General features: G+C 44.4%; 2 protein-coding genes across 3 annotated transcripts in view; one reads left to right on the top strand and one right to left on the bottom strand.

Annotated features, from left to right (window-relative positions):
• Window positions 1-10,926, bottom strand: part of MOSMO (modulator of smoothened) — a 58,566-nt gene extending 47,640 nt beyond the window's left edge. The window contains exon 1 of one of the 2 annotated variants that reach the window (XM_082431141.1): window positions 10,641-10,926. In XM_082431141.1, the coding sequence (XP_082287267.1) occupies window positions 10,641-10,746 (106 nt within the window). In that variant the 5' untranslated portion in view covers window positions 10,747-10,926. The remainder of the gene's footprint in view (window positions 1-10,640) is intronic. The other variant, XM_082431142.1, reaches the window with a different exon arrangement.
• PDZD9 (PDZ domain containing 9) overlaps window positions 1-18,218 on the top strand; it is a 365,894-nt gene that overhangs the window by 334,209 nt on the left and 13,467 nt on the right. Inside the window, exon 8 of the mRNA XM_082431138.1 lies at window positions 16,511-17,154. Within this exon, the coding sequence (XP_082287264.1) occupies window positions 17,124-17,154 (31 nt within the window). The 5' untranslated portion in view covers window positions 16,511-17,123. The remainder of the gene's footprint in view (window positions 1-16,510; window positions 17,155-18,218) is intronic.

The raw sequence follows: 18,218 nt of genomic DNA, 5'->3' as shown, positions 1-18,218 counted from the left end.
TTTAGGAAACATAAAGTAATACAGAGGGGCTGGAATGTAGATCCACATAGGGAAAATGTAGGATCTAAGGTTGGAAAGGTAAGCAAGGGCCATATTGTGAAGATCCTTGAGTGCCTTCTGTGCTATGGCAGATGAAAAGTCACTGAAGGTTTCTGGTTCAAGCATATGCAGTGGTTAAGAGCTAGGACTCTGGAGCTAGAGTTCCTGGATTCAAATCTCAGCTCTTCCACTTACCAGCTATGTGACCTTGGGCAAGGTACTTAATTTCTCTGTATCTCTGTGGGGCTAATAACAGCACTTAGGGATGCTGTGAGGATTAAATTAGTTCATACATGTAAAGTGCCTAGAAAAGTATCTGTCATAAAGTAAATGCTATATAAGTATTTGCAATTATTACTATCCTTATCCTTTAGAAAGATAAATTTAGCAGCCATGTATAGAAATGAACTGAAATGGAAATTTCCTTGTCTTCTATATACGTTTACTCATGCCATTCCACTTTCAAGCACTGCCCAAGTCTTCCTAATTATTTAAATACCATCATTGGTACTTCCCTGACGGTCCAGTGGTTAAGACTCTGTACTCTCAATGCAGCGGGCATGCGTTCGATCCCTGCTCGGGGCACTAAGATCCCACATGCCGCATGACGCAGCCAAAAAAAAAAAAAAAAAAAAAAAGAAAGAATTGAGTTTCATAAATACTCATCATTAAATGTATAATCTATTAAGCTCAAATTTTACCTCCTCCTCAACCACCTGGGCAGAAAGTAGTTTCAACACTTATGACACTTATTTCATATGTATATAACTTTATCTTCCCAAACACAGTACAGGTTCCTCAAGGATAAAATACTTTTTCATTTGCTTAAATGCAATCCCTCAGAATATTTAGTACAGTTCCTTACAGACCACACATACCTTAATAAGCGTCTGTTGTGAGACTGTCTGGAATAAAGTACAGTGGTATACAAAATATCTACGGGAAAATTTACGGAATACTCATAGTAAATTAAAGATTTATTTTATTAAAATGGATGGTACTTTATAAATGAAAAGGTCATATAAATGAAATAGCTTTGGAAATCTCTGCCTTAATTTGAACATGTCCTATCTATTTTTGAAAAAAATTTCTATTATTATAGCTGAAAGTAGACCCAATAATGTTCCATGTGAATAACTTACTGTGAATAGACCACAAGTGGGGAGACCTAGTGAAATTCTCCTCTCCCATTTTCTTACTTGACCCAACCAACTGCATTTTCTTTACTCTTTTTAAATCTCTAACGATAGCAGTATATGGTCGCTGGTTGAACAGATCTATATTAAAAGTCAGCAGCTGCCTTTTTGCTCAATATACACAACAGCAAGTGTCAAAATACCAAATGTGACCTTTTATTTATAGCAAAGCTAGTATAAAGAGACACATAAAAAGTGCAGTCTTTTCCTCCCAATTAAAAAAAAAATTCAGCAATTCAAAGAAATGTTTGCTTCAAAACTGAAGTCATATACTGAAACTTCATGTAAGCAAATTATACTTGCTGGTTTATATATACTCATAAATACATGTAAGTATCATTTATAGAAACACCCAAATCTTTATTTTGTCAACTCTAAGGCAATAAATCCCAAAGGACTACTGCGTTCTACTTGCCCATGTCATATTCAGTAAGGATATGTAATTTAGCTGTAATTTACAGCTAATGAGAGAATACACAGTAAAGTTTACAGAGGTATATTATTGAAAAGTGATTTTGATCCAGATACTTACTTTTAGGTACCTTGATTTTTAAGGATCCTTAGGTTGCCTCATGCTCTTATCTAACCTCTCTAGTATTTCAACAATAGCTTTGCTAAATATTACTTTTTCATCAGTCTACAGTCAATAAAGAATAAAATAATGTTGCCACTACCCCCAATCTGTTGTTACCAGTGGACCAGGTTTTGTAAGTATCAAACTTTTCAGCAGCTAGCTGCGAGTTGGGCAAAGAATTCTAAAAAGTACTTAGAAAAAATGTGTAATTTCAGAGCTTGAAAATAAAACATTCTGATAACCAAAAAGATATGAATGTCGTGTTTACATAAATCATCATAAACAAAGTTGTAAATATGAAATTTATACCTATACATTGTCATTGCTGTCACTGTACAACCTAATTTCTTGCGTTACTTAGAAGATATAAAACAAGGTCACTATGTAAACAATTATCCATTCAGGTTGCATGATTAAGCTCTTATTTATAATTCAATAATAACAATTTCATAAACAGTAATACTTTACTACACATCTAAATTTCCCCTATAAGATTATGTAATATGGCCCACTGCTTAAGTATGCATTGAAATGGGGTATGAAAAAATTCAAAGACTCACAGTTGCATAGAGGAAGCTAATGACAACTAGAAGAAATTTTATTCCATAAACAAAAACTAAATTTTCAGTTGTACTATTTGCTATTATACAGTTGTACTATTTGCTATTCAGTTGTACTATTCTATTAAGAAACAACTATCTCATATATTTCAAACTTATTTTCAGCCTTTGAGGTGAGACTAATTGACTCTCTATACTCCAACTGTAAAGCTTTACAGACCACTATATTCCTTTAAAAATAACTTCCGAGACTTCCCTGGTGGTCCAGTGGTTAAGAATACGCCTGTCAATGCAGGGGACATGGGTTCGATCCCTGGTCTGGGAAGATCCCATATGCCACGGGGCAACTAAGCCCATGTGCCACAACTACTGAGCCCATGCGCCTAGAGCCTGTACTCTGCAACAAGAGAAGCCACCGCAATGAGAAGCCCGTGCACCGCAACTAAGAGTAGCCCCCGCTCAGCACACTTCCGAAATAAATGATTTTCACAGTGCGCTGCAGATATTACTCTAATCTACAGAAGAATAGAAAGTTGGGGTCTGAACCTGCATAACAATTGGAAGTGCTGCAAGAGGTATTAAGCACATCTGAATGATATAATTTTTTAAAATTAATTATTTATTTATTTATGGCTGTGTTGGGTCTTCGTTTCTGTGCGAGGGCTTTCTCCAGTTGCGGCAAGCGGGGGCCACTCTTCATCGCGGTGCGCGGGCCTCTCACTGTCGCGGCCTCTCTTGTTGCGGAGCACAGGCTCCAGACGCGCAGGCTCAGTAGTTGTGGCTCACGGGCCCAGCTGCTGCGCGGCACGTGGGATCCTCCCAGACCAGGGCTCGAACCCGTGTCCCCTGCATTGGCGGGCAGATTCTCAACCACTGCGCCACCAGGGAAGCCCCGATATAATTTTTATTAATAAAAAACCCTCAGCGACAACTTGTCTAAGATCAATTACATGGCTAGCAAATAGTGGGACTGGGATTTGACTACATGTTGATTTAGCCCCAAAACCTGTGAGCCCTTTCCACTCTGCCAGGCTGCCTTTCACTTAGAAAACCTCTTTAGTTTGTTCCAGAAACATATAAACCCAATGCATTCCTTGGTTTTGGTACTTATGTGTATCCCATTAAGCTTATATCACCACTACAACTGACCTCAAAGTCTGTCTTCCCAGAGACCTCCCCTCTCCAAGTAGGACTTCAGAAATATTCAATACAGACACATCGTGTTGCCTTAAATCTTTTTTAGAACAAGGCAAGATATAAGTAAATAAATAACACAAATAATACAAAAGGGAAATATTTTTAAATTCAGATGTTTTGATCTTTCATATAATAATACTAACATTTGAGCATTTGCTATCTATTAGACCATGTGCTAATTCTTCATATGCCATATTTTATTTTCTCACAAGCATCCTTTGAGATAAATATATCATCCCCATTTTACAGCTGAGAAATCAAATTACATGCCCCAAATCATAAAACTCATAAAAAGGGAATCCAAGAATCAAATCTAGATATGTCTGACTCAAATCCCATAGGACCATTTTACTACACTGCAACTCCAATACAAACTCAATATTTATGAGGAAAGGGGTTAAACAACAACACTATTTTAGAACACACTAAGCTGAACAGTGGAGGACTGACGTATATGACTCTTACTATGCCAGCTTTGAAAGGGGCTCAGGCAGTCGAGTGAGGAAAAATACAACAAGTCTGGTTGCGTCTAATAAATGCAACGGCAGCCATCACTCCATAATATCTTTTTCGGAATTTCCTTCCTCTTAGATTTTTCCATTCTCTCATGGCTTCTGTCCATGTTCTTGGTCCCAAATTCCCCTTCTCCAAAACTTTTAGGCCAACTAGCTTACACCCTTCATCCTGAAGTGGCTACATCTCTGTTGATAATGGTAAAAACAGAGGCTTTCTGGAACTAAGGTTGTAAAGGGAATAAATGCTTTGTTCAGGAAATATAATCTCATATTGGAAAATCTGGCCTATGCTGTGAAATTCACAGTACTATAAGTGATTTCAAGTTTCAAGTATGACCTATGAACACTGTAAAAAGACTGGTCTTTGATTCTGGGGGCTCTTTTTGGCTGTATTGGGTCTTAGTTGCGGCACGTGGGACCTTTCTTGAGGCATGCAGGATCTTTCGTTGTGGTGCGTGGTCTGTTCATTGCAGTGCAAGGGCTTCTCTCTAGTTGTGGCGTGCAGGTTTTCTTTCTCTAGCTGTGAGGTCTTTGAATTTTTATTCAAAGTTCTTATTTGATATGTTGAAATAAATAATACTGATAATGTTACTTTTTTAAAAACCAAGGAGGACTTCCCTGGTGGCGCAGTGGTTAAGAATCCACCTGCCAATGCAGGGGACATGGGCCCGAGCCCTGGTCGGGGAAGATCCCACATGCCGCAGAGCAACTAAGCCCGTGTGCCACAACTACTGAGCCTGTGAACCACAACTACTGAGCCCGTATGCCACAACTACTGAAGCCCACACGCCTAGAGCCCGTGCTCTGCAACAAGAGAAGCCACCGCAATGAGAAGCCTGCGCACCGCAATGAAGAGTAGCCCCGCACAGCAACAAAGACCCAATGCAGCCAAAGAAAAAAAAAACTTCCATTAAAAAAAAAAAAACAAGGAAAAAATTTTATACCGCTTTACCATTATGAAGAAATGTTATTCTTGGAAGGGAAAGAAATTTACTGGCCCAAATTTCCATCAACTGATGAATGGATAAATAAATGGGGATATACCACACTATTAGGCAATAAGAAGAAATTAACTGCTGATACTTGCTATAATATGGATAAACCTTGAAAATGTTATGCTAAGTGAAAGAAGCCAATCACAAAAGACCACATATTGTATGACTCCATTTATATGAAATGTCCAGAATAGGCAAATCTACCAAGATAGAAAGTAGACTGCCTAAGAACCAGGAAGGTGGAGGGTGATGGCTAAGGCATCTGGGGTTTCTTTTTGGAGTACTGAGAATATTCTAAAATTGACTGTGGTGATGGTGGCACAGCTTTATGAATATACTAAAAGCCACTGCATTGTACACTTTAAATAGGTGAATTTTATGGTTATGTGAATTATATCTCAATAAAGCTGTTTTTAAAAAAGAAATTTACTGGAAAAAGACTCAAAAGGCCATTGAAAAAGTTTTGTTAATGCTTTTTAAATTAAAGAAAAGCACAATCTCAAGATTTTTGCCCTCTTAGGTAACCCAATTCTGTCCTTCTCTGTAAGTCATGTCCAAGATGATTAACAAGACAAAGTTCTAGATAGGTTTGTTTGTTTAACAACTGATGTTATAGAGCTCCTTCACACCAAACCAACTTTGTGATTATTGAAGTTGTCATAGCTCAGGAGAAAGGGCTTATTATTTAATAATTTTCCAGTATTTAATAAACGGGTCTGCTTGGGAAGCTTGTAATTTTAATGTTTTAAACCAAATGACTCCCAACTTGTAGGATCTACCTAAAGATCTTGAACTCTTATGTGACAGATGTCAAGCCCACAGTCCCCTATCTGAGGTTTACCAGGATTTCCTGTGGAGAGAGGAGTGGGTAACAGAATGGGAAATGAAACCCTCCCCACAAAGTCTTTTATTTCCCCAAGCATCTGCCAGTCTTTGTACTTGAGGAAAAAGAAAATTCTTCCTTGCAAAATGCCAGCCATATCCTGGGTTTCAACCAGGTAATGCTTTTTTCCCATTTCTGATGTTCTATCCATGAGGGGCGGGGTAGAGGTGTGGCTGTTAGAATATCTTAGTTTATCTGTGTCCCCTCACTCAATCCTTCTCAGATCAGGAGGAATGACTTCACCTAACTGACAGTTCAGGAGAAAAGACTGGGCATAAGTGGTCCAACTTTTTGCCCTTGGGAGCTAGTTGCCTAAAGGGAGCATTCATCTCTTCTGTTCTTTCATGCTGGAAGTCTTACAGGGCAGGTCCCAAGTCCTGCCTGGGATTGGACAGTTAAGTCTGTTCAATTTTGAGGCCCAGTAAGAGGAAGCGCCTTGTCCAAGGATATAAGCCACATTCTCCAATATCCTCTTTATAAATAATAAATAATATTTTGGCTCCTAATTATCTTATTCTTTTTTTTTCTCAATTAGTTCAGAATATAAGTAGGGAAGAGGGTGTTATTGAGACTCCTTAAACACCCTAACATCCAATCTAAACAATTTTAAAAAGAACAAGAATGAAAATAAAAAAATAAATAAATAAGGTGGCAGTCATTATATCTTTAAAAGTTTATGCATAATCCGCAAGCTATTAGAACAAACTCAGGAAATGCTATCACACACAGATGAAAATTAAAGGAACATGCTTTCTCTGTATTTGGGCCAATACTATAAAAAGTGCCAGTATGAAGCACGGTCCATAATCTTATGGTAATATAGTTTATTAGTTGGGATTTTAGGAAGTTCTTCTACTCAGCTTTTTGTTTTGGGATATTTCATTTCCTTTTGTGGTAGTTCAAGTAGAAGCTGAGGAGTAGAGACACTAGAATATGGAGATGAGAGACTGAAAGAGGAGAAACAGTGATGGAGAAGTCCAAAGCCAAGAGGGAAGACAAATTTATTTGACTTACACTAAGCCTGGCTATATTATTCTTGATGTTTCTTCATTTCCAAGAACATCTAATAAAGAAACTGTGTCAGTTCTCACAGTAATAAGTTCTGAGCTTTAGTCTCAAAATTGGGATTCTGACACCTGTTATAAACTAGAACAGCAATATAACAATATCTAACTTTTACTGAGCACTTCCTATGTGTCAGGCACTGTACTAAATGTTTTACATGGATTAACTCAATCATCACAACAACCCATTGAGATGGGTACTATTATTACCCTTATTTTACAGAAGGGGAACTATAAGGAGAGAGGCTAGGTAACTTTTCCAAAGTAACAGAGTAGTAAGTGATAAAGTTTGGATCTGAATCCTAAACTTTCCCTTACTAGTTTACTGCAGTGGTTTTCAAACTACATTCTACAGAACCTTTCAGCTCCAGGAGTTCTATTTTCAAAATATATTTTGTTCATTTAAAAAACTGCAGTAAAAACATCACAATCAAGACTTTTGTACAATGTATAATGCACCAAAGGGAATCAACACATTAACTTTTTGCTACCAGGTGAAGTCACTTTTATGCAGATCTTAGCATAAAGCTAGTCCTGTCACCTCTGAGATCTTAACTGAACTTCCTGTAAATGTTTCATTGATTTGGAAAGTATAACTCTGCACTGATTTTTTTTTTTTTTTTTAAACTCAAGACTGGATCTGTCCAGGTAAAAGTGTACAGTGAGTATACAAGCTCAAACACTAGGCAAAGTTCAGGTGCATCTTATCACAATGCAAAAGCACAAGAGTGAACAAAGGAACATACCATCTCATTCATTTTACATTTTGGGGGCTTATTGTCTGACATATTTAGCCGTAAGAAATACGGGTTAGGGAATTCCCTGGCAGTACAGTGGTTAGGCCAAAAAAAAAAAAAAAGGGTTAGATACGATTTTGAAAAATTTCCCCCTGTTCTTACTATCTCCTCCTATTCCTCTTTCTAGCCACAGAATATTTAACTGAAGGGTATCTCGAGATGGCAGGGGAAACTGTTAGAAAAAAAAAATCACCTCCTCCACCCCACTTCAGCCACACACCACCACTGTCACACTCTGGACTTTGTGCCCACAATGCCCTGCCCTTCCATTCTGCTGTATCAATCACTCCCAGTCAAGTCTTCAGCTCCAATGGGTCCAGGTCAACTATTCCACTGACCATATACCAACTGTTATTCAATGACCAATATACCGGCTTTTTCCTTTTTCACTTTTACTCTTTATCCAGCTAAGATTTCATGAGCCATCATTACAATATTTTGACTAACACCCTAAACACCTTTGCTCCTCTGTCATTCTGTTGCATGTATCTGGCAAATCCCAACCCTGAATGAAGCCTTCTATTGGCTTTCACCACACACCGGTGACAAAGTAGCTGAGCACTACCAGAGACAGTCAACAAAGCAGATCCGTTATCACACTGTATGTTCATGACCACTGACTTCAATGAAGTTTCCACACTGCTAGATAATCCTACTGTCTCTGGTTGACATGCTTTCTCTCACAACTATTTATTTATTTCAAACATTTTCTACTTCTTTCAAACCTTGGACTTCTGTCCCTCCCATCTCCAAGGCAACTCACAGCGGATGACTTTGCCTAATTTGAAGGAGTTGTATTCATCCTATTCTTGCTTTCTTTCAAATGTAATAGAGCATAACATCTTCTCAGGAATGTTATGCTATTACTTATCTCTCTCTTCCCTCTCTCAACTCTATCTTTCCCATGGACATTTAGTCTATTTTATACATTGGGATTCCACTTGAAACTTCTTTACAAGAAAAGATCTGCTAGAACAGTGAACCTCTTTGCCCCTAAGTATGTTAAGTCTCAAAGAAAGTCTCATAAAAGGAGTCATTGCACACATAATCAGGATAAAAACAACAACAGGTCATGAACTGGACATCACACATATAACTACAAACTAGTACTAACACTGACATCACCAGCATTTTCAGAAACAAAGCCCATAGTTTCACCAAATTCTAAATCACTGATATTTTCTTTATATGCTTTACAGTTTAAAAAATTGAGATATAATTAACATATAACATTGTGTATGTTTAAGGTGCACAAAGTGTTTGATACATTTATATATTGCAATATTACCACTGTAGCATTAGCTAACACCTCTGTAGGGTCACATAACAATCATATATGCTTTACAATTAAGAGCTCTGCTAAGACTATATAGGCAAGAAAAGGAGCAGAAATTTTTAGAGTGTTATTTTAATAACCAGTAAATCTGACGGCATGATTTTGTGTTACTAGGTCTAGATGGGGGAGAGAACGGAGGAGGAAGCAACAAATGTCCCAGCCACAGCTTTTTTTAAGGGCTAAAAATATTGCAGGATAAATACAGAACCATAAGTAATACTTAAGAAGTAAGTTTGACAGCATAGTGATACATTCTTACAACAAATTATTCATGGAGGGAGTCTGACATTCCCACCCCCCATTATTCCCTTCATCTGCACTGAACAAGCAGTTAGAAAACAAGCTCATTCCTTTATTCCCATCAGCTCTCCTGGCAGCTGTTACATTAATTAAAGGTTTGGTCTCACAGGTCTGGGTGAGTGTGAGTGAGTGAGTGTGTGTGTGTGTGGGAGGGTGGAGGGTGGCCCAAGCTGAGAAAAATCGTGCAAGGGCATTCACCTAGGATATCCTTCAGAAAGATGCCTGCCTCTTTCCTGAGGGCACCACCTTGTCTCTGCTGCCCACAGCTCCGTGGTATTACAGCAGGCACTGCTACTGGGCTGCCTGCAACTCTAATGTGTTATTTAATTTTGAAACTACGATTAGGATCGCTAAAGCGTTTTGTGATGCGCTGGAACGAAAGATGCTCCATTAAATGAAGTTTATTATTAAGGTTATTACAGCTCTGGGGCCTAAAATAAAGCAAAATTATAACCACACAGACGTCAAAGGGAAACTCGGAAGCCACATGCATCTCAAACACTGCCAAGTGGGCAGGGGCTGGGCGGGGGCGCGGGCAGGGGGCTCTCATCCGGCGCCCTCCACCGGCACCACCGCTCCCGGCACCATGAACCCGGCCCCGCCCGGACCTCTCCCCCGGACGCCGCTTCCTGGGGAGGGGTGGGGGGACGTCAGCGGTCGGACCCGACTCCTCTTGGTCTCTCATCGACCGTCAGCTCTCGGGTGACTCTCACACTCCATAGGCTGCCTCGCTCCCGGCCCCAGCCTCCCCGGCGGGTTTCTAATTTCTTCACAGGCGCCTCAGTTTCCTCCCGTCTCCCACCTTGACTTTTGTTTAAGTCTAGGACGAAGCTCGTTCCTCCATGGTCCCCCAGGTCGCCGGGTGTCTCCCCTCACTCTCCCTCCCCGGTCCAGGACCGCCAGCCCTGGCCAGGTCTCCTCGCCCCTCCGCCACTTTGCACTCAGCCTGGGGCGCAGCTCCCCTCCGTCCGGGGATCCCGCTAGCGACCCGCGCGTCCCCTTCGCCATCCCCTCTGCCCCTCGGCCGCCCGGCCCGGCAGCCCGGATCGCCTCTCCGCCCCCTTCTCCTCAGGCCGGCCCCCGCCTCGCACCCTCCAGCCCGGTCTTCTCCTCAGCCGGGTCTCCCTTCCCCTCCCTTCGCCCTCAGCCAGTCCTCCATCCGACCCCGCGCGCCCGCCGCTCACCGGCGGACTCCCCGGTGTTGATCCAGTCCGGGTTGGCGATGCTGGCGATGGCGAAGATATCGGCGGCCAGAAAGAGACATCCTGAGATGATGGTCAGTTTATCCATCTCCCCGCCCCGCTCCCCCCACCCCCCGAGCCCCGGGCAGGCCGCGGCCTCACGCCTCCCGCCCCATGGGCCGCCGCCGGGGCCAGGAGACCCCGCGCCGCCGCCTCGCGCCCCCTCGGCCCCCGCGCGCCGCTCGCGCCCTCCGCGCGCCCGGGACCAGCAGCCGCGGCGCGGCCCGCACAGCCGGAACCGCCGCCCGCCCCGGAACTGCTCGGCCCGCCCGCCCCTCACCCGGAAGCGAAGCCGCGGGGCTGGCGAGGCCGGCTCCGGCTGTGGGCTGGCGACGACCCTGGTCCGACCTAGCGGTCCTGCCCTGGCACGCGGCCCCGACCCTCCGGCCCGCCCGCCTGGGGCCCCGCTCCGCCCGACTTCTCCTCGGCCGCCCGCCTCGCTGTCCTGGACAGGGCAGAAGCCGCCTGTCTTCAGCAGGAGGCGGCCCCGAGCCCGCGGAGGGAGTCGGTGACAACGCCTTGTCACCTTGTGTTATCATTGCCTCTGCCCTGTCAGCCCCGGGACTGCCCCTTTTAGGAAATGGCTATGGACACCTGCTGTGTGTCAGGCACTGTAGGTGTAGGTGCTGGGGCTGCTGGAGTGGACCTGAGAAAGTTTTCGTTCTCAGGAAGCTTACCTCCTGGTGGGGAAGAAACGGAAACTGTTAAAAACTGATCTTTAAAATAAAGATAATGTTAGGTATTGATCTATTAAGTTGGGGGTCGGTCTGATGGGGGGTTTAGGGGGCGGCGGTGGTACATAGGATGGTCAGGGAAGGAAGGTTACACGGAGAACGCCAGGTTCATAAAAACCTGATCTATGAAGATCTGGGCAAGACTGTTCCAGACAGAGGGAAAAGGAAGTGCAAAGGACATTAGGGGAGCGGGCAAGGAAGAGGTTGGCCTGTTCAAGGAACCGCAACATATCCTGTGTGGCTGGAGAGTGGTAAGAAAAGACAGAGGTGGGCAGAGACCAGATGTAGGACTATAAGAGCCATGATAAAGAGTTTGGATTTTGTTCTAAATGCAACGGGAAGGCACCGGAGGGTTTAGAACAGGGGAGTGACAAGGGCTTATTTAATCTGTAAACAGAGTGTCGATTGTAGGGGCGGGGGGGGGGGGGCAAGAATGAAAGCAGGGATAGCAGTTAAGAAGCACAGTAGTCCAGGAGAGAGAGAAATGTAGCTTTAGGTAGGACGAGAGTAGTGAAGATAGGGGATGATGGGCAGATTGGATGTTTTGTAGGCAGAGGGAAGGACTTGCTGATAAACGGGGGAGGGGTGGAAAGAAAGAGAGGACTCAGGGAATGACTCCTAAATTTTTTGGCCCGAGTAACGGGGTGTTTGACGACACTATTTATTGAGGTGGGATGTGGGGAGGGGCTTGGCTTGGGTGGAGAAACAGAAAATAAACAAGACATTGGCATAATTTATTAGCAATACAAATGGTCTACCACATACAGTTTTGCTATCTAGTGGAGATTTCCTTTTCTTCCATGGCTCATGGACTAAATCACCATTAACCCTGACTTTGAGTCCAGCTCTTTCTTTCCCAGTTAGTTCCCCGTGAGATGCTCATTTTCTCCATAAACGCCACCTAGGTCACCTCTAGAAAGACCTAGAAGAGTGACATCTGTCTCTATTTTTGGAATGCCTACATGTCCACAGAACTCAGCAAGTTTCGAATTCCACCAATCCAACAGCCTTGCAGAAGTGCACAGAGTTATCAGTATCACCACATAGACTGGGTAAGGAAGTTTGATTGCTAGCCTGTAGACTTTCCTGTCCAAACATTGGTCTCTTGTGGGGGGGGGGGGTGTAGTTTTTTTTATTATTATTATTAAACCATTCATTTTTCCTCTGCCACAGAAACTGACACAAGCTGATTTATATGTTCCAGGGACTTAGACATAATGCGTATCACATTACTGCAGGAGGTTTCACCGTTTATTGTTGTTTAAACACTGGAGAAGTTTGGTGGAGTCATATTCTTGGCTTCTTTTTGGTGTTTCTGTTGCCAAGTAATAGAAGAAACTCCAGCTATACAGTTCTGAATTCTCAAATAATGTCCACTGATGTTCACTACTGGGCAGTTGATGAGAATCCTAGGGTGAAATGTTGGAACATTTGCCTATTCTAACTCCAGCTAAGTGGAACGATGACTTGATTCTTGTGTTTAAACAATACAAGTATAAATCCCTCCTTCTACCCAGGCATCCCTTCCTGGTCCCTCCAGCCTTTGCCCCTCCACAAAATGTTCTAGATCTAAGATTAAAGCATAAAAACAACCAGTCCACAGTTAAAAGAATTTAAAACATTTTTTTACCAGGTTAATAGCTGCATATCACTACAGACAATAGTCACCTATCCCATTCCTTACCAACCAGGATGTGGGGTGGGTGGCATGGGCAGGACCAAATACTCTGTTTACAGATTTCCCATTAATCCCATTAATTTGGGGCTCTTTTTAGCCCCAAATCTCATTCTTGCTTGCCAGTGTACCTAGTGTTTCAAAGTCTCAAGGCTCTCAGGACAGGACAGATCAATTCTGTTCTCCTATGTATCTCAATCTAGATTTTAGAAGAGGCAAACCCTAGGAGTTAGGGACAGGTGGTGTGACGGAGTAAAAAGAATACAGAACCATATTTTAGTCCCGCCTGTGCTACTGACTTGAACTTGGGAAAGTCATGTCACCTCTCTGGGCCTCTTTCCCCTATCTGACCAACAGACTCCCAGAGTCAGGCACTCTGCTTCAGTGATAGAACTTCCCCAACTTCTCACCCCTAAGCAAAGCAGCTAGGGCTTTTCTATTCAGAGAGAGGATGAGCCATGAGGCTACTTAAGGCAGAAAATCCTTGAGGACCCGGAAGAACATAGAAGGCCCCCAGGAGGGAGCTATGCTGGCAGCCTGAAGTCATAAATAGTCATTCTGTGGTTGTTACAGGGCCGTGAACACAGCGCGCTTTATCGTGATGGATGGTAGGCTTCAGCCCAGCAGAGGCTGGATCCAAATGCGACCTCAGGGAAAGCTGTGGAGGGGAGTCTGCAATCACTCTTCTCTTTAAGGAGGATCTTTGACCTGACAGGATAGAGAACACACTACCTCCCTGGAGGTTAAGTTTACCATCCAGGCCAAGAATGTGGATGCACCACAGGTGTTCACCTGGGGTTTCTGGGACTAGACGAAACAAAAGAGCTAAATCCAGAGGTTAATAGTTTGTGCCTTGAGCTCAAGTCTCATTTAGTCTCATGGATTGGGTTCTGTTGGAGCTGACTTGGAGACAAGAGATTATTGTCTACTGTGCAGGAAGTTTATTAGGGTGTGCTCTTAGGATCGATTCCTGTGGGGGAAGGGAAGGAAGCAGGATTGGACAGAGGGAGCAGTTTGACTGTGGTGCAGTCACAGGAGGCTTTGGCAGAGCCCAGAGGGAGCTCTGAAGCTGGGATGGCTGTTCTGAGATGTTCTGAGTTGGAGTAAAGGGGCCAACCGAGCCTTTGTATCTCTGCATGGACCAGTCATTGGATGTCAGTCATGGGGCATGACCTTGGGTAAGGCTGCTCTCCAGCCAAGGACAATTCCTTGAGAGAGCTGACAGCTGAGAGCAGTCAACCTACAACCTCCCCAAGAGCTGGGGCCTAGGTTCTCCTGTCCTGAAAGGGGACTAGGCATGACAGTGCAGCATTTGCAACAGTGCACCCATTGTGCTGCACAGATCCACTTGCTTCTTTTTCAGTTCTGAAAGCAGCACCTTTAGGACCCTGGTGGACATCTTTTCCTGTGGGAAACTTATAAGAGGAAAGTTAGTGGGACAAAGTATAGCTCTTGCTGCTGCTGCTGCTGTAGCTCACCTTAAGGTGTAACTGACATAACATACCCTCCTCTCCTATCCATCCTAGATTCCTGTCACCCTCTGCTAGCACCTCTAGGTGGCTTATGGTGGGGTGGCCCAGACCTCCATCCCTGAGGGGGCTGAGCCACTGGTTGCCATATACTTCTCAGGCTGTGGCTACTGTTTCTGTCCATTTACTGTAAAATAGGCCAAAGGAGAACTAAGAGACACCCAGGTGGATCATGTGGGTGCCACATCATTCCATTTTACTACCGGTGGAAAACTGAACAGTCTTAGTGCTTCCCTGTGCTGAAGGCTACGTATCCTTCTCCTCTACTGGGGATGGGGTCCTCGTTATTACGTGGGCAGCGGGTCCAGCTCCAAAATCCCATCTTAGCATCTACTCTTTCCTGTTGTCCCTGGCACCAAGCTGTTGCAGGTTGGGTTCTCTAGGAAATACGCTTGAGTTGCAGGACATTTATTGAGGAGTGCTCTTGGGACCCACATCTGTGGAGGGAGAGAAGGAAGCAGGATCTGGCAGAGGGAGAAGTCGGGTTGCAGTGCAGCCATAGGAGGACCTCAGCAGACCCTTTAGGGAGCTCTGAAGCTGGGATGTCCCTCTAGAGTTGTTCAAGTTGGGCTGAGGGAGCCAGGTTTTGTACCCTGCATTGCTCAGTCACTGGAAGCTAGCTGCCCTGGGTAGGTGTGATCTTGGGCAAGGGGCTCTCTTCAGCTAGTGGCAGGGTTGGGGTGGAGGGAAAGGAATAGGTCCTTGAGTCCTGAAGGGGGAATCTGGGCAGCACAGCATCCATAACGGTTTGTATCCTTCAGCTCCACCAATCAGTCTGATCTTGGCATCCACAATAAAGAGTTTTCAGTCTGGGATGGAGGGAAGGTGAATGGACCCTGTGCCCCAGGCACTGATATGCTCCCCTCACAGGACCTTAAATGCTGATGTGCTTAATTCCTTCAAACTCTCACCATTCTCTACTGATAGGAAAATGGAGGAAAAGGATGCATTTTATAATAGAATTAATTTGGTGTCTGGACAGAAGCCTTGCCAGACTGGAGGAGGAAACAGGCGATCTATCACAAGGCGCTACCTGCAGGAGATGCCTTGAGGCTGAGAGTAACAGGGAATGGGATGACTCTTTGCATTTCCTCTGTCTCAGCCACTACAACACAAGATTTATCCAACCGGAAATCTGCCCTGGTTTACTGTCTGGGTAGAGCCACAGAAACAGCTGAATAAGCTGGGACCTCCCAGTTTACCATGGAAATCTATGCACACTAATAGGTGCTTGTTTACTATTTGCTGAAGGCACGAATGCAAGAGGCTTTGCCTTTCAGTTTCATCAGAGTGGGGATGACAGTAGGACCTATTACATTATATTGTTTTCTATTTCTTCTAGAATTTATTTTTGATCCTTTATACTTTCCTAAAATTGTCCACTCCATCTGCTTTTTAAATCTAAGTTCCAAGAGGATAGAGCCCTTACTTGTTTTGTCTACTGTTGTGTCCCCAGCATCAGCAAAAACCACAGAGCGGGCTTCCAGTAAATATTTGCTCTATGAGTAAACGTGTCTGGGGGAGGAAGTATTATTTTGGAAAAAAAAGAAGGAAGAATTAATTCCTCTCCTAATCGTGACTCATTTTTTTCAGGCCACCCTTGGCCTTTTCTTATTCAAAACATCCGTGAAAAAAGTGCAGTTCCAAAGCAGTTGGCGCGGTTGATATAACAGTATTTGAAAACACCATTATCGGGAGCGCAGCAGGGCATCTGTGCTCTTGTATGAACTAGCTATGATCTTCCTCCGTAGCCCATTCACATCTTTGAGACACCCGCCTCTGGGCTTCCTCCACCGTCTCCATTTCAGTTTCCCAAGAATGGGTGAGGGGGCTTCCCTGGTGGCGCAGTGGTTGAGAATCTGCCTGCCAATGTAGGGAACACGGGTTCGAGCCCTGGTCTGGGAAGATCCCACATGCCGCGGAGCAACTAGGCCCGTGAGCCACAAGTACTGAGCCTGCGCGTCTGGAGCCTGTGCTCCGCAACGGGAGAGGCCGGATAGTGAGAGGCCCGCGCACCGCGATGAAGAGTGGCCCCCGCTCGCCGCAACTAGAGAAAGTCCTCGCACAGAAACAAAGACCCAACACAGCCAAAAAAAAAAAAAAAAAAAAAAATCTAGTGGTTCTCAAAGTGTGGTCCTGGACCAGCACCTGGGAATCATAAATTCTTAAAAAAAAAAAAAAGAATCGGTGAGGAACCCACTGTGAGCCAGGCACTGTGCTAGTCCGCAGAAGTTTTGTTTTTCTGCACCCAAATTTTCACATACTGCATTTTCCAGGGTCCACTGGGGACCTTGTGGTGACCGCACTGCAGCGCAACGTCTGGGCGGCGTTGTCGCAGCGTCCCCTGGGGGCCAGCCCGAGATTTCCTCGCCGCCCGCGGTCGGCCCGCAGTGCGCCGGCTCCCGGAGGGTTCGAAACAGTTGGGAGTTGGACTGACTCCAGCTTCGGTTCCGGGAGACCCTCCGGATCGGCCTGCCGTCCCGGGGCCATGAAGAAGGCCGTCCACAAAAGCGTTAAAGGTAACTGGGTGATGTCCTGGGGACCAAGACTTCTTCACTTTTCCTCCTCTGTAAAATGGGAAAGTCACACTCTTGGGCCTCTCACCATCATTTGTTTACCAAACTAAAATTTACATACAGGAAGAGTCCCCCCTCCCCCTTTTTAGTGTACAGCTTTGTGAGTTTTGATAATCATATACCCACGGTTAACCACCACCACAATCAAGATGTGGAGGTCTCACCATCCCCAAAATTACGTTGTGATGAAGCCCCGTTGCTGCCAACGCCTTTCACCACCCCAGCTCCTGACACTCCTGATCTGTTTTCTATAGTTTTGCCCTTTCCATGGAGAATGTCACAAAAATGGAATCCTATGATATGGAGTCTTTTGAATCTGGCTTCTTTCACTTAACGCTGCTGTCTTTTGAGACTGGGCTTCATAGTAGATTATATCATGAGCACTTTAATTTGCAAGCTGAGGTTGGAACTCAGACCCTGTCTATGATGCCAGTTCTCTGTTTGCTCAGGAGCCAGAGGCTCGAGGAGGGGCTGACCTGTAATCCTGAAAAGTCTTGAAGATGGTACCTTCTTTATACTAGGTTACTTTATTTTCCAGACAGAGAGCATCTGTGGTTTGGGGGAGGGTGAGGTTGGAGATAGGCAAGGACACTTGCTTGGAGTTGAAAGGGCCATGAAACCGCCCAGCTCCCTGCAGCTGGAGATGTGGGAGCATGGGAAGCCCCTCCCCCAGCAGTGGGGAGGACTCCTGGGCACCCCCAGACATCACAGTCACATGGATTTGGCAAAGGTTTGGCAAGGTAGCAGTTTGTCACTTCTCCTTAAGGAAAAGTGTTGTGTGTGTGAAATGCTGGAAGAGTGTGCTGAAAACAAGTTTCCCCAGAAGCTTCCTGTAGGCTGAAAATGAGTCTTCTCAGAAGCTTCCTCTTGGGAAAATAACTTGTTGTTTTAAATCACTCCTCCATCTTCGAAACTTTTCTTATGAGGTTTAGTTTTGTAGAAAACATACTTCAACACCTCCCTACCCATTTTTCCTGGATTTTCCTCCCAAATGCTTTTTTTCTACT

The sequence above is a fragment of the Balaenoptera physalus genome, assembly GCF_965194825.1.
Source record: "Balaenoptera physalus genome assembly, chromosome: 16".
NCBI classification, from domain to species: Eukaryota; Metazoa; Chordata; class Mammalia; order Artiodactyla; family Balaenopteridae; genus Balaenoptera; species Balaenoptera physalus.
This window is presented reverse-complemented; position numbering and strand designations above follow the sequence as displayed.